Source organism: Scleropages formosus, chromosome 24 (assembly GCF_900964775.1).
Source record: "Scleropages formosus chromosome 24, fSclFor1.1, whole genome shotgun sequence".
Taxonomy (NCBI): domain Eukaryota; kingdom Metazoa; phylum Chordata; class Actinopteri; order Osteoglossiformes; family Osteoglossidae; genus Scleropages; species Scleropages formosus.
In genome coordinates this window covers 10,225,094-10,248,150 of record NC_041829.1, presented here as the reverse complement: position 1 = coordinate 10,248,150, position 23,057 = coordinate 10,225,094, and the positions used below count along the sequence as shown (strand labels likewise).

Sequence of the window (23,057 nt, the reverse complement as noted above, 5' to 3'; positions counted from 1 at the left end):
TATGAGAGCTGAGGGAAAACCCCAGAGCAAGGAGATTAGGTAAGGAGAAAATCCCTCAAGTAGGATGTAATCACCTGTAATGTAGTACTAAGATGCTAGTGCTGCTGTGCTACAGGCAGCCTGCTGCTACCAAAGCAGTTAAGCTCAGCAGTTGACCTGTGTAACTGCACAATGTCATGCTCCAGCATGTGTCACCTATCCTACCCCCGTGCCCGTAGCATTGCTACTTTAACTTCATCAGATATCCTCTTGTAACTCCTTGCTCAAAAGCTTCTGAAGATATATAAAGAAATGGACCCTGTGATGGTTATGTTTACATTATTTGTCTTCAAGGTCATTATATATGACCCGTTTCATTGGCATACATGGAGATGGCTGATTGAAACCATTGGCCCATCCACCTGTGATGGGTCTCTAAGGTTCAAGGTAGTGATGCACTGTTTAGTCCAGCGGTGTGTCACCATCACTCTTGCTCACTTCACTCTTATGAAAATGCCTGTAATGAATATTCCATTTGATTTAAGGAACTTCTAAGAACATTTAGTTGTGCCATAGATGATTTGTGTATCCCGGTAAAGAGGGGTAATACTTGTGCAATTGATTATTTTGTGCGTTTATAATTAAATGTAATTTAACTAATATTACAACTATTTGTATTGTATTGTCTTTGCATTTTGTCGCAAGTCTTTGTTCTCTGTCTTTCTATGGTGTTTCTGCGTCTCTCTATTGGTTGTTGTATGCAACGGAATTTCTCCCAGGGGATCAATAAAGTATCTACAGTATCTAATCCAATACTCACTTGTAAAAATGTGTTTTTATGTTGACATTAAAGAATATTTTAACTTATTTATCTGTTGATCGGGGGGCACGGTGGCGCAGCGGGCTTGGCTGGGTCCCCCTCTCTGGTGGGTCTGGGGTTCGAGCCCCGCTTGGGGTGCCTTGCAGTGGCCTGGCGTCCCGTCCTGGGCGTGTCCCGTCCCGCTCCAGCCTTGGGCCCTGTGTTGCCGGCTTAGGCTCCAGTTTGCCGTGACCCCGCCTGGGACAAGTAGCTTCAGACAGTTTGTATATCTGTTGATCAGTGTAAAAAAAGCTAATTCCATTGTGATTCAATGTTGTAACACATGAAAAAGTCCTAATGCAGAATATTTTTTAATAGGCACTGTAAATGTACACGATAACCAAAGGGAGATGACCGTAAATGGACAGGGCCTTGTCTATCTTCCACACACATTGTAAGAATTACCTTGCCTTGTTATCATCAGTCCTATGAATATTAATCAACAGTTCCAGTTGCCCTTGGGTTACCGATACTCACCCTGTTACTAGTTAATGCTGTTGTTTACGTTTTACCGATCTTTGTCCGAGAACCAAGCAGGTCGTCATAGAAAACGGAGACTGTCTAAGAGTTTTATGGCTGGAAACTCCAGTCGGACTATGTAGCTGTTTTAAGTTTTAAAGTTCATTTTTTCCTTAAGTTGTCTAATGGATGATGTCAATTCACTGACGTGCTGTGCTGGAGAAGGTGGGGTTTGTTCTGGAGCACCTGAGCACCTCACTCTGCTTCATCTTCCCAGAGCAGCAAATTGCCCCGTTACATTGTGGTTTATCTTAGTGTGCAGCACCATCAGGTTGTTTCTTCTGTGCCTGTTCCAATATGTGGAAAGCAAACAGCCCTGCTTAATTAAACAGTGCTTTGCCTCAAACAGCTTGCTTTCTTTCTTGGGCAAGCCTGAGTGAACATGTTTGTTATCACACACCTTGCCCTAGAAAGGCCCACATCTGGGTTTGAGCTCTGACAGCTTCATTTCGTTAACAGGCTTCCAGATTTAATTACTCCCCAATTAGCTCTTGTTTATGCACAGTATACAAACAACTAATTGCTATGGGGCTTTCTTGGCTTTTGTAGGGTTGTGTGGATTTGTTCACCTGTCTGCTTTGCTGTCCTAAAGGTACAAAGGCTGTACTGTGGAGGAGGATCACCGGCTATCGTTGCACAGTGTTCGTACTGACGATTGCCTCTTACACTCTCTCTCGGCTGCCTTGAAGGGTCTGCCTGGATGCGCGGGACCCTTACTGTGGGTGGGACCGGAAGCAGAAACGCTGCACCACCATTGAGGACAGCTCCAACATGAGCCAGTGGAGCCAGAACATCACAGTGTGCCCAGTGAGAGCCAGGAAATTACCCCCTTGCCAATGACTTTGCAACCCTTCTCTCCATGAAATTTCCCCATAAGTAGTTCTAACAAGCAACAGTTTTTTTTTAATTTCATGTTGCAAAGGAGTTATTAGAAAATTAAGTGGGATGGTCTTCAGTCAGCGGGTCTGACAGTAACACTTTCCTGAACCTTTTTTTACTCTGGCGGTTTTCAGGTACATTGCATCTGATTTCTTTGTAATGTGCAGTAATCCACTGACACCCCGTTAACTGTGATTTCATCACTGCAGTTGAGGAATTTGACCGTAGATGGTGGTTTTGGGCCCTGGGCTCAATGGCAGCCCTGCAACCACGAGGACGGGGACAGCACCAGTGCCTGCATGTGTCGCTTGCGACCGTGCAACAGCCCCACCCCTCGGTGTGGGGGCCGAAACTGCGAAGGCCCCACCATGCAGGTGTCTAACTGCTCCAGGTATGGAGGAAACCTTGCTGCCCCAATTCCTCAGCCCTACACAAATTTTTTCCTAAACCCACTGCTTCAGTTTGTCTTACTGAAATGTTGTAGTCAGATGCACTTGTGACCATCTAGAAGGCTGTCTGCCAAAATTATCTGTATCTGTACCTGTAGAGATTTCTGCACCCAAACCTAAAATGAATATTGACTACATCTGAGCATTTTGACCATTATTATATTATTGTAATGGTGCTGAGGGGGATTCATGCAAATAAGTGTAAATACCTGGTGTTAGTTTGTACATGCGTCTACATAGTCCTGTGTGTTTTGCCAGGATTGGCTATTTCACTGCCTGTGCTGAGTGAGGGGTCCCCAATGATTGCAGGGAATTTTGAGGCTCAGAGAGGCCTAGGGCAGAAGAACATGTATTTGGGCCAGTTTTGTTGTACTGTTTCTTGCACTTTTATCAAGGATGTAGCCAAAGACACATATATACTTATTAAAGATCACTTTTTCAGAATGTCATCTCCAAATCCTGTTTCAGGTTGCACTGCTGTGGGTGCTACATTGTATTGTGCTTATTTTCACTGATCTATAAGGTAATTTGGATAAAAGTATTTACAGGTGGTCCCCGATTTATGATAGGTTTATGTTCTGTAAAACCCATCATAAGTCGAAAATGCATTTAATACATCTAACATACACCTCTACGTGACAGACTGGGAGATGCGGATCGCTGCCACAGCCCAGCATCGCGAGAGAGTATTGCTCCGCATATGGCTTTCCTGGGAAAAAAATCAAATTTCAAAATTTGAAGTATGGTTTCTACTAAATGTCTATCACCAGCTTACCATGGTAAAGTTGAAAAAATCGTAAGTCGAACCATTGTAAATCGGGGACCACCTGTACAATAAAATTAAAGGGTAATACAGGTGGTCCTTGATTTATAACATATGTGACTTACAACAACCCACATTTACCTTATTTACCTTGCATCAACCTTATTATATAATTTTTGAGTCAATTTTATTTGTAATCGCTAACGATGACTGCTGCATCTGCTGCACAACAGCATCAACAGGCTGTGCTGCCACAAGGCACCATCTTTTTTTATCGATTCAGTGTGTCTATCAGCAGTTGTTTTATTTACAAAAACATACCTCAATTTACAGAATAATTCATTTCTAATTCAGTTCGTTACTTTTTATTTAGAATGCCTAGCAAGTGAAAACATGAATGTACTCGCAGTTCAGAAAAGAGAACACAAAAGTCTATAGATTTAGTATTGAAAATAATACAAGACAAACTGAAGTTAATTGCCAAACTGATATTATTTGCTACTTCTAGAAGCAAAACTATCAGAGACGTAGGAACCCTTGCACACAGTGTAGTCCAGGGATAACCGAAAAGCACTTCTCTCCTCACCAAAAGGGGAATCAAGAGTATTTACTCATGAGATCCGATAAATAAGATTTATATAAATGAAGATGCCAAGCCACATTAAAGTCTGTTTCCAAAAGGCTTTGTGTTACGTTGCCTTATGTGTTTCTAGACTTCACCCAGTCATAAAGATTGAGAATGCTCAGCGGATACAGCTCACCGAAACCCTTTCTTTTTATGTCTCATCCAACAATGAACAATTACAGCTTACAGTGGGAGCTGAAATTTAGGTCTCTGCCATAACAGAGCACTTAAAACAATTTTTCGTTGTACCTGTAGCTTTCCCACAAAGATTTTACTGCTTCATTTTTCAATATGAAAGAAAAAACAGTTTTGGGAGGACATTAAGAAAAGACCATTAAAATTTGCAATACCAAATTATTATGTCCGTGTCTTAATGTGTTATATGTGGAGTCAGGTTATGATTGACCTTTAAGAGTTTTGCTATAAAATGTTAAGATCTGGTAACATTTGACTGAACTTGCTGTGTAGCCTTGTTGTTTTGTATTAGTTCAACTGCATTAGGCTTTATAAATATTTTCAATGAAATGCATTTCCCAGCAATTTCTCAGGATGATTAAGTAATCAGTCTGAAACTGGAAAAAATAATATGAGCATGTAGAGTTGCAGAAGAATGTTGCATTCATCATTTAACAAGCCTTTGACGAATGCTTCTTCTCCAGAGGTAGGGGCTATAACAGTGTAACTGTGTGCTTTAGGAATGGAGGCTGGACACCTTGGTCATCCTGGGCTCAGTGCAGTACCAGCTGTGGGATCGGGTTCGAGGTTCGCCAGCGTTCTTGTAATAACCCCTCACCCAGGCATGGAGGACGAGTTTGTGTGGGACAAAGTCGAGAGGAGAGGTGAGAGGAAGGAGGTGTCGTCTCCATGGAGTCTATATGGTGCCTCAGAAAAGCGTTCATTCTTCTTGGACTTTTAAATGTTTTATGGCATTGAATCACAGTGGATTTAATTTGCCTTTTTGACACTGGCCAACAAAAAAATTCCTTTTAATGTCAAAGTGAAAACATATTTCTACAAGTGAGTTTTGAATTAATTACAAATATAATACACAAAATAACCAAGTTTATAAGTATTCACCCCTTGCTATGCAACACCTACATAAACTGGGGTGCAATTAAATGTTTTCAGAAGTTACTTAAGTTTCATGAAGATCACCTGTGTCTAGTTATAGTGAGTCTTGTGAAATCCAAGGGGTGTGATTACTTTTTACCGGCATTGTACATTATGCCCTTATTATAAAATCTTGTATTATGACTGATTTTATATTGACTGTTACAGCTACTCGGTACTACAGTGGCATATTGGGGAAATCTTTTCAGTCAGTCAGGCTTTATGTATGTTCTTCACTGTCGGCACTTTCATTCACAGCACTCTACCTGGGCTATGTGTTCAGGAGTGGGTTTTCCAGCTCAGTCTGTATGGAGTTTGTATTTTATGTGTTTGTGTGAGTTTCCTCCAGTAGTCATGTGTTTCAAGTAAATTAAGGACTTTACTTTTCATAGTGTCTGTATGTGTGAGGGAATGAGTGTGTGTCATTGCCCTGTGATTGACTTGTGTGGATGGATGGATGGATGGATGGATGGATGGATGGATGGATGGGTAAGAAGTTGGGAACAGCTGGTAGCATAGTAGTTAGAGCTGCTGCTACCTTTGGCTCTAAAGGTTGCAAGTTCCAATCTCAGCTGTAGTACCCTTGAGCAAGGTACTTACCCTAAATTGTGCCAGTAAACAGTAAAATTACCCATCTGGATAAATAATTGCAAGTTGCTTTGGAGAAAAGCATGAATAAATGTAAGTTGCCCACAGAAAATGCATTCTTATGAACTGGGATAAATTAAGTAATGGATAATTTAGCAATATGCGTTTGGGTACCTGCAGGCTATGCAATGAGAAGGTGTCCTGCCCATTACCTGTCCTGTGGTCCATATGGGGGTCCTGGACCAAGTGCAGTTCAGAGTGCGGAGGGGGGGTTCACTCACGCATCAGAAGCTGTGAGAACGGAAACAGCTGCCCAGGCTGTGCACTGGTACGTACTCCTGGTCATCATGCTTTCCAGTTGTGGTATGTGGTGTATGGTAGTTCTGTGTGACGCTCACTTGTTTCGAGGCTTGGGGAAAGGAAGTCGCACAAAGATGTCAGTGTAAAGGTAGACACCATCTGTCAGAATTAGTGCTAAGGAGCACTGAGTACAAATGTTTCCTTGCGTCTTTCCTAGCGCACAGATGATTAAAAAGCACAAATCTACAGAAAAAAAGACATCTTGAGAAGTTCATGTAAACACAATATTAGAAGAATCAGTTAAAGTGTCAAGGAATGACAGGTGAATTAAAAAGAACACAGAAAAGAAGATAAGCGGTACGTAATAACAAGGAGTGTCATGTACGTGTGTGTTCACCGTATAGTTGATATTCCAAAAACACTGTTAATTTGAAAATCTTTCTTTTTTAAATTTTTTTAAATGAATGATACTAGGGGGTGCGGTGGCGCAGTGGGTTGGACCGCAGTCCTACTCTCCGGTGGGCCTGGGGTTCAAGTCCTGCTTGGGGTGCCTTGTGACGGACTGGCGTCCCGTCCTGGGTGTGTCCCCTTCCCCCTCCGGCCTTACGCCCTGTGTTGCCGGGTAGGCTCCGGTTCCCCGTGACCCCGTAAGGGATGAGCGGTTCTGAAAATGTGTGTGTGTGTGTGTGTGTGAATGATACTAGGAGTGAAGTGCAGCATTCTAAAAGTACAATCATTTAGTTCCTTCAGTGCAATGACCTCTGGCAACCTTGAGCAGCACGTAGCACGCTGTCTTAATACCACCATGATCATTGGCACTTAACAGCTAAGACTGATTAAAATTTCGTTAAACTGGTTAAGAATTCAAGTACGGTATCTGAAAATGAATAGAGGGGTGGGGATAGCCCTTGAAGGAGTGTGGGGAAACAGAATTGAGTTGAAGTGTTGCTGTGTTGAATGAATGGAAGAGTAAATCGAGGTCATCACCCATGACTGAGAAAGAAAGTATATGTGTTCATTTACAAAATAAGTGATCATGTTGTTGTTGCAAATTCAATAAGGAATAATGATTCTTGGCACTTACAGAATACTCTGTCCTCTCTTTGTGTCCTCAAAAGACTTGAAATAGGGGTGTATACATGTATTTCTGTCTATGACTCTACTGATGTTTGTAAGTGACAGATCAATGAAGTAAGATATCCTGAGGAGTCATATAATAGGTACTATGTGTCATTGCATAACATGAATAATTTGACGTGTGAGTGAAAATATGTGAAGTGAAGCCTGAACCTGAGCATGCCCCATGCCCCTTTCCTCACCTGAAAACTCACCACCTATCATTTTCTCGTAGGAGTACAAGACCTGCAACCTGGAAGCGTGTCCAGAGGTGCGACGCAACACGCCCTGGACCCCCTGGATGCCTGTCAATGTGACACAGGGTGGGGCCCGTCAGGAGCAGAGGATGCGCTACACATGCCGTGCCCAGCTGGCCGACCCCCACGAGCTGCAATTTGGCAAGCGCAAAGTGGAGACGCGCTTTTGCCCCAACGACGGCTCTTCCGCCTGTGAAACTGACAGTAAGTCCCAGCCTGTGTGAGGTTGAGCTCCTTCTGAAATACAGCTAATAGATATTTTTTGGGGGAAAAAAAGGTTCCATTAATGTACAGAAATTTTCAAGCTATTTTGAAGTCTGACTATATTCGTTATTCCAAAACCAGCTAGTAAACAGTGTGATGCCTATTAATAGGATTTTCATCACTGAGAAATTTGCGAGAATTTATCTTTAACCTCTAAGAAATTTCCAGGCAGAGTTAAAGGTCCCATGGGCCATTCATGTAAATGCATAAATAACAGCGCTTTATAAAGGACTAAACTGCTGGATTCATGATTCCTTTATGAATGGTATGCTGGAACATTCTTTCTTTTCCACGGGCATGTATTGGCGTGTCCGGTGTGTCAATGGGAAGCTGATGATGCCGTGACCAGTGCTCCTGTCTTTGGACCCAGGGGTTGCAGGTTCAAATCCCACCTCCAGCTGTAGTACCCTTAAGTAAAATTCCAGTGATGGAGTTCTAAGCAGCTTAACATTGTATGTTGCTTTGGAGAAAAGTGTCAGTTAAATGCATAGATGTAAGCGTTGTCATGGCCACAACTGCTCTTTCACACTCGTCAATCCTGAGACCATCAAAGACATTACCACATCACTCTGGAGACATGCTATGGTGAAAGGAGGTACATTGAATGGTGTACAGAGTAAGCAAGTACACTGGCATGGCCAGCACCCAGGGGCTGAAGGAATAACCTGTCATGTGGTGATTGAATACACTCCAACTAGCCTCTGTAGTGTTACAGATAGTGAAACCATTACATGGAGATTGACTGTATTCACTGAAAAACCAGCAATGGTGGCATATGCCTTGGGTTGGTTTTTTTCTCATCATTTATCCTGTATGGGTCACCCAGAAGATTTACAACCAAATGGCACTACAAGTTCAATCATGTACTGTATTTTCACATTACCTTTAAGGTAGTAAAATAAATAAGTAGTAGAGTTTTTTTCCTCTTATTACAGTGGTGTAATAAGTAATGTGTAAGGAGAAATTAAAATTCTAAGGTCAAAGTAATTAAACCTCTGGAGCTATTGTAATGAATTGAGTCATAACAGTGAATTTCCCCTCAGTGAAAGCGAAAAGTATTTTGCATATCGGTAACAGATCCCATTTTCCTTCCCTGTAGTTAATCCCATTTGCAAACTGTTCCCATTTGTAACTTATTTTTCATTCAGTAACATCCAAAGACTTTAGGCACTGTATCTGTCCATAGTGTTTCATTTATTTTTATTAATTACTTACTTTAAAATGCTGTGTTTTGCACAGTTTGGAAAAAAAAAATTAAAATGCTGTTTTCACGTTGTCATTATGGGGTATTGAGTGTAGTAGGAAAATTCATTTACACAATTTTAATATAGCTGCAACATAAAAAATATGAAAAAAGTGAATGTGTCTGAATACTTTCTGAATGCAGTGTGTAATATGACAAAGTATGTTTTGTGGGTTCTGGGTCTCCTAGGTCAAAATTTTTGCGCTGTCTCACTGCCCCTCAGTGGCAGGGAAACCAGTGGAAAACAAAAGGTTGATCAACACTGACTTAGAATTTCTATACTGTGTATTTATAAATACTCTGTCAAAGAAATTCAGTTTATGTCCCTCACATAAATTTACAACAGCTCCTCCAGAGACGTAAACAGAAGAGCTGCGGTTACAAATCTGCTTCCTTGGCTGTTGTGGTATTTACATTTATTCATTTAGCTGACACTTTCCTCCAAAGAAGTTATTTAATGTTTGGTTACTTACAACTATTTATCCATTTATACAGCTGGTTAATTTTACTGGAGCGATTTAATACAAGTACCTTGCTCAAGGGTACTTCTGCTAGAGGTGGCATTCAAACCTGAGACCTTCAGATCCAAAGGCAACACCGCTGATCGCTATACTACCAGCTGCCCTCTTATTTATGCTCTTGTGTAATAGCTGTGTTCATCTGTGTTCCCTGCTGTAGGCCTTGTGGAAGACCTGCTGAAAACTGGTCGGCCAATGATGAGAGGAGTAGGAGCCACGTGGTCGCCATGGGAGACATGGTCCACCTGCTCACAAGAATGTGCAATGGGTTTCCGTACCCGGAAACGCACCTGTGCCACCCCCGAGGGCAAGACTGTCCTTGTGGCCTGCAGTGGCTCTCCTGTGGAATACCAAGAATGTAACCCTCAGGCTTGTTCAGGTAAGTGCCCCCGGCCCACCCCCAGCTGTGAAAACCACCTTTCTTGCCCCCCAACAGAATGACACCTACACCCAGAAACACCATGAAAACCTCACCCTGCTCCTGTTACCCCCATGATCATGTGCACTTAACTGTCGTTGCTTACAAACTTATTCCTCTAAAGACTACAAAGCAGGGTACATCAAATCTGACATAAAAAAATCAAACAACTGAAACCTCGAGACAAAACTTGGTAATTAACTGTACTACACTGGAGGTTCACCTACCTTTTCAGCTGGATTTCTGATGATTTGTGATGAACAAATAGAGAAAAGTGTCATGATTCAACAGGGAATGCACTGTTCATCGGGATTTGGCTTGTTGACATGAGCTATAATAAGACAGATAACTTTAAAGGTGAATCCACTGCTTTTTGCAGTTTCATTTATTACCTGTAACCTTCGAGTATGTTGTCATTTACTGCAAACAAAGACACGTTTTTTTTCCCCCTGCTGATGCCTACCTTGATTTCAAAACTAGACTTTGGTATCATATGATTCAATCCCATATTAGATTGACGGGATTCCTTGAGCACAGGCAAGCACGTTGCTGGTCCTCAGAGTACGGCGACAAAGATAAGAGCTGGTTCGCTCTTTCATGACCAGGAAGAAACTACTGGACAGAGTCTCTTTTGCAGTACCCTGGCATAAATTTTGCATGGGAGGTTGAGGAGTGAGGGGGGCGCGGTGGCGCAGTGTGTTGGACCGGGTCCTGCTCTCCGGTGGGTCTGGGGTTCATGTCCCGCTAGGGATGCCTTGCGACAGACTGGTGTCCTGTCCTGGGTGTGTCCCCTCCCCCCTCCAGCCTTATGCCCTGTGTTGCCAGGTTAGGCTCCGGCTCCCCGCGACCCCAAATAGGACAAGTGGTTCAGACAGTGTGTGTGTGTGTGTGTGTGGGTTGAGCAGTGTGATCCCCTGTAATTGAAATACACCCCCTGGTCCCCTTTTTTAAATACATTGACCATCATTCCAGTCCAGAGGTACTTTACCCACCTTCCATACAACATCAAAGAGTTGTATGAGCCACAGTACCTCAACACTGTCCAGTGCTTTTAACATCTCAGAACAAATGTCATCCAGCCCTGCCACTATGGAGACTTTGCACCTCCATAGCAACCTCAGGAGCAGTGTTGGGATTTAATTCACCAGAGACATCAAATGCTGCCTCCTTGCATGTCCACTGGCTTAGAGCTCCTCCGAGTCTTCCTTCGACAGCTTCCACTGCTCAAAGGTTGCAGCTAAACTCCCAGAGGCCACTGTGTAGTTCTGCTGCTGTGTTCTCTTTGGCTACCATCAACCAGAGATGACCATCTGCGAATGCTTTGCTGTGATGTTAAGATTAGGCGGTGTCGCAGAACCAGAACTCAGATGCTGAGATGAAACTGTCCATGACAAAAAAGTGTCTTGTGTTGGAAAATCAGTTACCAGAATAATATGACCTTCTGCTCAAAGGAGCCTTGAAATTAAAATAGAATATTTCCTCCATGGGGTGCAGTGGCACAGTAGGTTGGACCGCAGTCCTGCTCTCCGGTGGGTCTGGGGTTCAAGTCCCGCTTGGGGTGCCTTGTGACGGACTGGCGTCCCATCCTGGGTGTGTCCCCTCCCCCTCCGGCCTTACGCCCTGTGTTGCTGGGTAGGCTCCGTGACCCCGTATGGGACAAGCGGTTCTGAAAATGTGTGTGTGTATTTCCTCCATGTGGCTGCTGAAAAGCCAGCTTTCGATAACTTTATTTCTTTAGTGGATACTTTCCTCCAAATTCACTTACAGTGTTAAGCAGCTTACAGTGATTTTCATATTCACACAACCTGGTCATTTTTACTCTTTCAGTTCAGGGTAAGTACTTTGACCAAGGGCACTAAAACAGGAGTTGGGGTTCAAACCTGTGTCCTTAGAGTGAAAGAGAGGAACTCTAATCACTCTGCCACCTACGACCTCCTTGACAGCTTGTTGCACATGGATGTAGTGCAGGATGTAATGGGCTGCATTATTTTGCAGCTTTGAAAGACATCATTTCTGTGTGTGTTTAGTGAAGGGTGGCTGGTCGTGTTGGTCCTCCTGGTCCCAGTGCTCGGTCACTTGCGATGGGGGGCACTATCAGCGTACACGCAGCTGTACCAATCCTGCTCCGACTGGTGGAGGGGACATCTGCATCGGCCTTCACACGGAGGAGGCTCTGTGCAACACAAACCCATGCAAAGGTAAGCCCAGGGGACAGCATGGACTCCAGTCCACATGCTGGTGTATTTTAGTATGGGCATGCCCCAGAGATGAACTAATTATAGATCTTAATAAATGATAAAACACTGGAGGTTGAATTAGATGAATTTCCTGGTCTTATGTCTGGTTAAGCTACAGTGCTGTTGATGTTGTTGAATATTCATTAGTTACAGTACCCTAAGTCAACTGTGAGGCCATTGATGGAGTGTGGAGGAACAATTTTTAGTTGTTTCACGAGGTGGTGACCTTTTTTTAAGATGTGCTTCAGTGTTATGACTTTGCCTGCAGTTACATCTAAGAGTTATAGCTAAGTATTGCCATCCAGTAATCTGTGAAAAGCTTGAAAATGTAAAAATCTGCCAAATCCATTCATTTATCTGGCTTGTCTCATTAGAACAAAAAATACACATTCTAAAATGTTTTTTAAATGTACTGTACCATGATAATTCATAATCAGAATTTTGAAAGGAAACAGTAATATGAATGACCAAGAGTTACAATAATGAATTAGGTCTAATTAAGTCTTGTTATTGAGAAAGATAAAGTGAAAATAAATGTACATTAAGTGTTTTATTTGGATTTAAGTATTCTTCTCCCTGTTTTAATATCTAAATATATGTTATTATTGCTTCTGAAGCACAATGCCCATGGCAGTTTGGGAGGAGGGATTACAGGCACACATCTTCTGAGATGTGTCAGTTGTGATCCTGCCATTTCTTTTTACCCTGTAGTTTGTAAACTTTATGTAACCTGCTTGGAAGAAGTGTCAATGTGTTTGAACAGAGTGATACAGATTCTGCTATTTACATTTACCTATTTACCTGATGCTTTTCCCCAAAGTGACTTATAGTGTTAAAGTACTTACAATGATTTACCCATTTTTACAGCAGGGTAATTTTCATTTGAGCAACTGAGGGTAAGTATCTTGACAAAACGTACTACAGCGGATATGGCATTAAAATCTGTGTCCTTTGAGTGCAGGACTGCACGTCTAACCACTATGCTACCTACTACCCATTTAATCATCTAACCATCTTTCCTGGACCTGCTTGTCACAGATGGCTGATACTGTATAGCAGGAAATCCAACCCAAGTTCTTAAAACAGGACAAAAAACAGTTTAACAATGCTCCATTGAGCAAGTTTAGTGTTAGAATTTCTTATAGCCTTCAATTAATTTGGCTTTTTTAATTAAGAAAGGAGCTTTTGTCACAGCCACATTCTCGGAGTGAAGCTTAAAGGATGTGTTGCTTTTTGGACCAAAGACTGAGAATCAGAACATAAGCAGGAAATGATGGCCATGACGGTATTATTTACAGTTATACATGGCATTAAATTGAAAGTGTGCCAGGCTGTATACTTGCACCAAGTTTCAAGCAATATGCATAACAAGGTAATACTAGAGATTCTGTTAAAACATCACCTTCTTAAGGTAGAGAATTGAATACAATTATTTTTCCCGACAAAATAACAATGTATTTTATTCATATCCCATACTTTCATTTTAGAAATATATTTTCCAGCAACCAAATAGCTAAAATATTCGCAATAATGTGCCACAGTGATAAAACTACATTAAGACTTTCTTCTACCACCTCGTTTTCACTTCTGATGCACTTGTTAGCTGTTCTTTCTATGAGTGCAGTCAGTTAGGCACCACGCTAATGGCCAGTGGTCCCTTCGGCCTCCCAGTGCCTTCGGCATTGCTAGCTGGAACATTAGTAATGTGTCGTCTAGTAGGGTGCGTAGTAATTAGAGGGATTTGTGGTCTATCATTCACCTCGGTCCGACTGCAAATGCTCAATCGGCCAATGTCCTGGAGGTCTGCAGGAATCATTTGATGAAGGGTGCCGCACAAAATGCTTGGACCAGAAGACAACTGCAGGGCACACATAAAGAGGAGCATGTTGAATTCCATCAATACCACATGCTCCTCAGGGTCAGATTTTTACTGAGAAAACAATTTGCTCCATTGACTGGAGAACACTAAATAATACATTTAAATTTATGCGGCAATTAACTGAGCTGCTTTATAGTGTCAATAAGCACACAAGTGCTTTAATATTATAAATGAATAATTACATAGCACAGAATAACACAAAGCATGGAACAAAGTAGAAAATGTATACACTGTGTGCCCCAAATTCCATTTTGACAGCAAAGCACATCAAAAGATTGCCACATAAATATTTATAGATATATATATATATACACACACAGTATGTATAAATATATCATAGATATTCAGTTAATAAACTAAAATTCCAGGGAGTTAACATTTTTAATAACTGTGTAAGGTCTATAAATGGAATTGACCTGTATACTACTTCGAGTCATTTTACAACTTATAGAACAATAAAAATTACAGCAATAACATTTTGACAAATATTATTGATTCTTCTTGGTGCAGGAGAAGAGATGATTGCGTTTGCTTATTCAGTTGAGACAGCTGGTAGAAAAGTGGTTAGTGCTGCTGCCTTTGGATCCCAAGGTCACAGTTTTGAATTGTACTTCCAGCTCTAGTACTGCTGTGCGAAGTACTTACTATAAATTGCTCCAGTAAAATTGCCCAAATGCATAAATCGGTAACTAATTGTAGGTAGCTTAACCCCATAAATTTTGCTTTGGAAAAATGCATCAGCTAAAAGAGTAAATGTCTATTAGCAAACTGGAAGAAACTAACTAAAAACCTAGTGAAAGCATCAGACAGAAAGGTTATACAGCACTATAGCCCAGTACTGATTCCAGGTAAAAGGGTTTTATGTAGCAAAAGGGGACTAGAAAACTGGAACTTGAACCTATAAGGAACAGAACTGAAAAGGTTGTGATTGTCAAACAAAACCACAATGCAAAATAATCTCTGCAATTTTATCCATCCATATTTTTTCTTGAGCGCTTAGTCCTTCCAGGGTCACGGTGTAATGTGGTAAAGAATTAAGGTTCCCCTTAGAACTCTCTTGAATTCTCTCTCCTTAGTCTTCTTACGAGCTGCTTCACATGCAGATTACCTCCTCCTGATTACTCTCACAATATATGTTTTACATATGAAACATCTGTTTCCATATGGTTTCATGTCCCTGAGCTTTTAGAAGCTTCATCATCAATTTGGGAATATGTAAGTTTAAGAAAATTGGTTTGCTGGTTTATGCCAAAATACACTCCTTAAATACATTTGGAGTGTGTGTAGGCTACTAACAACTTCTCATCGGTCCATATGTTTGCCCAACATGGCTCAGTTACTGAATAGATTTAATAGTTTCAAAGAGCATCTGTATGAGGACAGAAGAAAGACAAGACATGGGTATATCATGAGAGTGAGGGAGGGACAAGATGTAAAATGCAGCAGGCTTAGCTTTGTTCTTATAAGAGTATCTCAGTCTAGCTCAAAAGGGAGAACAGCTGTGTGGAATGCATGCTATGCCTCTGTTTCTTCTGCAGGAGGCTGGACAGCCTGGTCGGGCTGGGGCCCCTGCGAGGACACGGGTCTGCAGCTGCGCAGCCGTACCTGCCAGGACCCTGGCACCGGTTTCTGCCCGGGTAACGGCACCGAGCGTCGGGATTGTCTATCCAGTGAGGTCCCAGGTGAATCTAACCATCAAATTGTCCATAAACACTGACTCATGGTTGAAATTTTTGTGAAAATAGTTGTAAAATTTTAGTTATGTGTGTTCTTTGGTAAAATGTTACAACAAATTCCATGACAGTTACTGTTTCGATTACTTTCTCTTTTATTTCATCCTGAAATAATAATTTATCAAACTACAAAGTGTAGATGGAATTAGCAATGTTTTCAGTGATACAGTTTTATAAATAGTATTCCCTTACCTTAGAGCATTCCTAAAAACCCCTTTGTAAAGTGAATTGTTATAAATCAGACTAAATTACATTTAGTTTTAATGGTAAAAATATTTATGCGTTCCTGAGCACTGAAATTTATGTCAACAAATGCTTTTAAAATTGACACTTGTTTTCACATTTTAGCACAACAAGGCAGTTTCCCTTCATAAATTACTGAGATTAAAACAGGTGAAACTTGCAAACAAGACATAATGCAGGATGAGAACTTGATGCAACACAAGCCAAACTATAGCTGTGATTTTGCACTGCTCTGCCGTCGAAAGTTGGGAGATGTGTAAAATCCAGATTTGCTCTTCGTAAATCCAAACGATGCCTTGTAAACAGAAGTAATGGTCTTAAACAAAAGTCAAAAAGTCAATTCTTGTAACCTGAATATGTTTATTTTGGTGGATGACTGTACCATTTTACATCTGTATTGCAGAAAATAATTTCCTAGGAAATACAAAAAGCAAATGCAGTTGGGAAGGGAATTCAGAATGCAGTCCAATTATTTATGGCTGATGAAATTTAACTCCTTTTTCTAGGTCCCTGAAAGACAGGTAAAGAACAGGCCACACTAAAGAATGTAAAGAAAGCTTTTTTGTATTTTATTTGTATATTTTGTAGAAAGAAACTCAAGACTAAAAATATATACAGCAAAATTTTCTTAGTTATAAAAATAAATGTAGAGAAATCCAAAAGTTTCATTCTTTATTATTGCTGTAAAATTTAATTTAGCCTATTTGTGTTGAACATATACTTACCTTTAACACTATACAACTGATTTAATGGTAGACTATATTTAAGGGATTGATGCTCTATATGCATGGAGTTTTTTTTTCTTTTTATATGACCAAAGAAGTATTAACTCCTTGTATAAGAAGGAAGGCAGTTTTCCTACAACGTAAGTGCCACAACCAGTGAATACCAAGTGAGCCTTAGTTTTTTTTTTTAAATACGGATGTTACATTTCAACATTCAATTATATTCAGGTTGTTTCAGTTTTGGAGATGTAATTTAGATTGTAATGTGAAGAAAGTGTCACTGAGGAAAGTCAAGAACAGCTTAATTGAAGTATTTCCCGTACCTTGCACTTGTGAAGAGGGAATCTGGATCGTAGTGGAGCTGTGTAGCTGGTACAAGGAAGCACAGGTGATACGCAGTTAAGAATTAGGTAAATTAATTACCTTGTTGTTGAGGGTAGTATATTCCGCTATGGAGATACCGACTTTATGATATGCGGGACACTAACACCTGTAGTTCTTCATATATTTTTTTCCTCTGAAGTGCTCTATAATCATTAGAGCTTTCTACTTGATGCTTGCACTGGGCTTTTTACTTTAGACTTACTTAGTCTTCCAGTATAATTCTGCCTATAGTCATTGTTTTTTATGTCTTCAGTTGAAGAAAAAATGAAAAAGGTGTTGCTCTTGAGCGCGATAGTAACATACTTTTTCTTTCGCAGTCATCCTTCCGGCATCTGGTTTTGACAAGAACCTCAACTGTGGAGGTATGTATATTTTCCTGTGTCTCCCAACTCCAAGCTGAAGACTGAAAACACATAGCATTGGTTAACCTTTAAGGCACAATCTGCAGAAGAAAGCCTTCAAGGTCTGCGCGGTTCCAGTCACTTTTGTACGAAATGGAGGCCCAGGTGATTACCTTGTTCTGAAACTTAATTGAGTGTTCAAGCTATGGTAAAATGTAGTGCCAGAAGTGTACATTTACTTATTTAGCAGACTCTTTTCTCCAAAGCGACTTCCAATGGATACTATGTAATGTTAGCAGCCCACACACTTTATTCACCAAGGTAACTTACACTGCTAGATACATTACTTACACTGGGTCACTCATCCATACATCAGTGGAACACACTCTCTCTCTGTCACGCACACACTTGGGTGAACCTGACCAGCATGTCTTTGGACTGTGGGAGGAAACCCATGCAGAAACGGAGAGAACATGCAAACCCACGTCCTCTCACACCACCCAAGAGCTGTGAGACAGCAGTGCTACTTGCCATGACACTGTGCCAAGTGTAGCTAGAAATCCTGGAATAACCACAGTCCTATGAAAGCTCTGGCTACTTCGCCAATGCACACTAAGACCAGCTCTGACCTCGCTTACTTCAATGTGGACTTCTTCTAGTCCTGTCTCAGTTTAAACTCATTATCCCTCTACCTCATAATTATACCTACCAACCTAGGAGCAGCACTGCAAGGGTGGTTTATTTTGTTCTGCATTATTCTGAAGGCCCATTCCTGCGTTGTTCAATTATCTAACAAACCTGTCCATTTATAATGCTAAGTGACAGTTAAGGGTCATTACTACAATGAAGGGGTATTTTAATGCCACAAGACTCACAGAGAGAGTACAGAAAGGCTTTATTCCAGCATGAGTGCCCTGTGAGCAGCCGTTTTGGGCTGTCTGTCTTTGTCTTGTCCCTCCGCAGCATTCACTCTGCCTCATCTGATTGCCACTGGGGTCTCCTGCTTTCTCGGCACTGGCTTACTGAGCTTCCTGCTCTACATCTACTGCCAGCGGTTTCACAAACCATCACAAGAGTCTGCTGTGATCCACCCCACTACGCCCAACCACCTCACCTACAAAGGAAACTCCACACCAAAGAATGAGAAGTACACTCCGATGGAATTCAAGGTACCCCTCGCATCTTGGTCTTCGGTTAAGGGAAATAATTTATATTCACGTTAAAAGTACCTCATCATTAATTTAGCAACAGTCACAGGTCAAAACATCACAAGTTGAAAACAATGTCAAAACGTACACTGTGTATTTGCAAGCAAAGTGCTGCTTTTCCATGTTTCCTAATTTGCAGCACTGTGTGTATGTGGTCCCCTAATACATTTCTTTATCCAGGCAATTTATTTTCTGTTTAGCTGGTTTTGAAATAGCTTACACTCTCTTGTCCTCCCAGTTTCTTTATTCTTTAATGATACGCTGCTTTACAGTGTCTTGCAAAAGTATTCAAGCCCCTTGAAAGTTCGCACTATTGTCTGGATTTCAAATGATATATATTTTCTTCCAATATGTATTTTTATTGTAAACCAAAGTGTTCTTACAGTATATTTTCAAAACCAAAGTAAATAGTTTGTCAAAAAGTTTTTTAAAAAATCAAAACTGGAAAAATGCTGCTTGCAGAAGTAACCCCCAAACATGAATCATTAGTAGAGCCTCCTTTTGCCACAATAACAGCCTTACATATATTGGGATAGGTCTGAACCACACTTTGCACACTGCTCAGGAGTGATTTTATTCCATTCTTCCTGACAGATTTTCTGCAGATCATTCAGGTTGGTTGGATGGTATTTCTGAACTGAAATTTTCAGGAAGTGCCACAGATTCTCAGTGGGGTTGAGATCAGGGCTACACTTTTGTTATGGAGCCATTCCAGTGTTGCCTTGGCCTTGTTGTCTTGCTTAAAGATAAACCTTCTCTGAAGCCTCAGTTTCTGAGCCAACTGGAACAGGTTATTATTCATTTTCACTCTGTTTAGCTCCATCCATTCTTCCATCAGTCTTGATAAGATTCAGAGTCCCTGCAAATAAAAAGCATCCCCACAGCATTTTGCTGCCACCACCATACTTCACCACAGGAATGGTGTTTTTTGAGGTATTGACAGTGTTAGGCTTTTGCCATACATAGCACTTTCAATTTTGGTTGAATAGCTCTGTCTTGGTTTCATCTGAAAACAGCATTTTTCCCTACATCCTAGCTGGTTCTCATGCATTGTAGCAAACTCCAGATGTACATTTTTATGGATATTCTCAAGTAATGACTTCTTTTTTGGCACCCTTCCAAATAGCCCAGTGTCATGGAGAGTTCCTGTTTTGTGGATCATGTTGTGGACTCATGCACATGTACCCAAGTTTCAGCAACTGACCTCTGTTGTTCCTTAAAAGTGATGGCTGATGTCTAGGTCACTTCCATTACCAGTTTACATCTTGCTTGGGTGTTAAGTTTTAATGGATGGCCTTCTTTACATAGAAACTGTGTGGTGTGATACACCCTCTACTTCCTGATGATGGATCCAGTAGTGCTCATTGGGACATCCAAGCACTTTGATGTTTTTGTACCCTTTTCCTGATGTATTTGGATCACTTAACCTCTTACTTCTGTGGTATGCTGTTTAGTCTTCATTTTCACATTGGGTGTACTGCTGATGAATGCCACACAGAGTGATTTTGATATTCAGAAAATATGACTGTTACTTTAATTGCTCACTGGTAAAAACTAGTAATTCACTTATGTCCAACAGAGAGGCAAATGTTTCTTGTTTGAGAAAAATTTGCCATTTCAAGCTTTTGAAGCACAGGGGTTTTAATACTTTTGCAAGCAGCACATTTCAGTTTTACCTTTTATTTTTAATATCTGAGAACAAACAACAAATTTCATGCTTAGAAATAGAATGTTAGCATGAAGTAGACTTTAGTAAAACTAATGATTGGGAGAATATTTGTATGTGTCTTTTGAAATCCAGAAAATGGTGCTAACTTTCAAGGGGCTTGAATATTATTTCTGCAAGACCCTATACTGTAATGTCGAAAGGTTGCAGAAATCTGTCACCTACTTATGACTGATGTGATACCCATCCAATTAGCTCACATTGAGTTGCTTCCATTTTAGGCTATCCTTCTTATTTCATCTCTGTATCTTTCATAGAGACCATCATGGAGTGCTAGCCAATTAGTCTCTGAGACATGGGCAGCTAGTTCTCTAGTTCACTGAGGTGTAAATAACCTCACCGTAGCCAAACAACAGTAATCCATGTACTTGTCTTTGGGGAGAATGAGGCTGTTTGAAGGATGCTATAAAGAACATTATTCACCAATGGTCACATCTCATGAAGTATTGGAACACAGGGAAGCCCAGCTGTAATGAGAACATCAAGAGAGACTTAATTCAAATAAAGTGGAACATTTTTTCACTCAGTGGCAGCAGGTAGTCCTATTGTCTCAGAGTTCCAGGGCTCTGAGTTGGAGTAAAACTTGGTGTGGTTTTAATTGAATTATCCTGGTACACATATTTTGCAAATATCTTCATTAAAACAGTTTTTCCACAAAACACAGCTGATTTATTGTAATACAAATAAGTCATTTTTTTTCCAATTAAAATACATTAAACTTGAATGAAATGCAGATGGTTACTAAATGTGACCAAATCTAAAATGTACTATATATTTAGCATCAAGATTAATGTATGTCTGATACACTATAAAAAAAACACACAAGATGCTGTGGTGTTGTGTTTTTTATTAGGAAGTAGGCACCTTTGTCATAATTTATGTAAAGTTTAAAAATTACCTTGGCTAACCTGCGTAACAAATGGGAATATGACGATGCAGTTGACATTCTGTGTTTACCGGTCCTCGCACTATTGTCCATCATGTATGTTCTTCCTCAGAGTTCAACACTCTGATCCAAAACATAACGTGGTGCATCCCATCTTCTGTCCCTTGCAGACGCTAAATAAGAACAACCTGCTTCCAGATGAGAGGACCAACTTCTTTCCTTCCCCACTCCAGCAGACCAACGTTTACACCACCACTTACTACCCCACTACTCTCAACAAATATGACTACCGGCCTGACTCCTCTCCCTCCCCCTGCCGGACCTACACCCCCAGCTGAGATACACCTTTGTTCCCTGCTCTAGATACCATGGTGACACGACTGGGCTTGCGGTGCATTGTCTTGGCCTTATGGGCCTCTGGTAAACTCATATTTCCAAAAGCGCAGTCCGGATACTCTCTTCCCTTCCTCAAGCAGACAAGAGCCTGACAGTATAGCACGCCCTTTAATTTGTTCTTGGACATCTTGGTTAATAAGGTGGCACTTTATCAAGAGAAGAGTAAAGCCTCTTCTGAAACAACATGAACCTACATGTATCTCCAAAACTGGATTTCCTCAGATGGGCCAGAACCTAACCTGTTGCATGGATTTTAAATGTCCTTGGTGGGGAAAGATGCTGTAGGATGCTTCTCTGTAAACTGTTGTCAGAGCTGAGTGCATCTCTGTGGAGGTGGTTAAACAATGCTCCTTTAAAAAAAAAAACCAGACTGAAGGAAGAAAAAAGAAAAATGCCGAAAGGCTAAGAAGAAGCCATTACTGAGCAATGAATCTGGTACATCATGGAATCTAGATATACTTGTAAAAAGTAAATCAGTGTTGATGCCTTTATGTTTACTCTGGTTCTTGTAATATGTGTCTCCTATGTTCGGGACACACATTACAAGGAATTGAGGAGTAGTTGCTTGTTTTTAGAAAGAACAAAGTTAAAAAAAAAAAAAAAAAAAGCTTTTGTCTGTAACAAAACAAGCAAATAAAACACAGAATATTTCTTTGTAGTCTGTTTTACTTGGACATGTAGCACTGGGTTTGTAGATATCTGAGTTAAGTTTATTTCAGGTATATACCAAGGTTATGACAAGTTTTGCGCCAGTAATTGCAATTAGTGGTATCATTTGGATGGAATAAGTGAACAGGTCAGGTATGAACATGCGTAGTCTGTGAGCAAATGAATGAGAACTGTCTTGATTTACGTTTATTTTTCTTTAATTTGGAGAAAGTATTTGAATAGAGTACCTGCAAACTACACTTAATTCTAAAAGGTATTACTCGGTTTAGGAATATGTTGGATGCATTTCCAAAGGTTATGACACACAATGTCTTATTTTAGGATACTTTTTTTAAGAATGTCAAAATGATGATTGCCCTTTGTCTTGAAGAGGAGCAGAAGAGTTAGTTCAGTTATGGAAGTATTTTTTGGCTCCGATTGTGATGAAATCGTTACATACCTTTCTTTTGTACCACCTATCAGCAAATGGAAGGTTAATTGCCAAAATAATTTAAAAATGGAAGACGAAAAAGATGACGTGTGTGTACATAGGCCAGTATTTACCATTTTAAAGTGCTATTGTAATTGCTAAAAATTATTGCAAAGCTGGGATCACATTCTTAATGATGCTTGTTTTTTTGAAGTATGAATTATCTGATGCAGGTCTTAGAGTCATGTTTGTTTTTACTCAGTCAAGGAGAAGAGGTAAATGGGTGTTTTTGGCATCTTGACTCATGTTTCTCATTTAATCAGATTTGGGAACT

General features: G+C 40.6%; 1 protein-coding gene across 1 annotated transcript in view; it reads left to right on the top strand.

The window, feature by feature from the left end:
- Nucleotides 1–22,052, top strand: part of LOC108936421 (semaphorin-5B-like) — a 98,215-nt gene extending 76,163 nt beyond the window's left edge. The window contains exons 12-22 of the mRNA XM_018755764.2: nt 2,047–2,164; nt 2,446–2,627; nt 4,769–4,912; nt 5,952–6,099; nt 7,423–7,648; nt 9,630–9,848; nt 11,915–12,085; nt 15,542–15,685; nt 17,406–17,450; nt 18,393–18,598; nt 21,420–22,052. Coding sequence (XP_018611280.1) covers nt 2,047–2,164; nt 2,446–2,627; nt 4,769–4,912; nt 5,952–6,099; nt 7,423–7,648; nt 9,630–9,848; nt 11,915–12,085; nt 15,542–15,685; nt 17,406–17,450; nt 18,393–18,598; nt 21,420–21,587 — 1,771 coding nt within the window. The 3' untranslated portion in view covers nt 21,588–22,052. The remainder of the gene's footprint in view (nt 1–2,046; nt 2,165–2,445; nt 2,628–4,768; nt 4,913–5,951; nt 6,100–7,422; nt 7,649–9,629; nt 9,849–11,914; nt 12,086–15,541; nt 15,686–17,405; nt 17,451–18,392; nt 18,599–21,419) is intronic.
- The last annotated feature ends 1,005 nt before the right edge of the window (nt 22,053–23,057 follow it).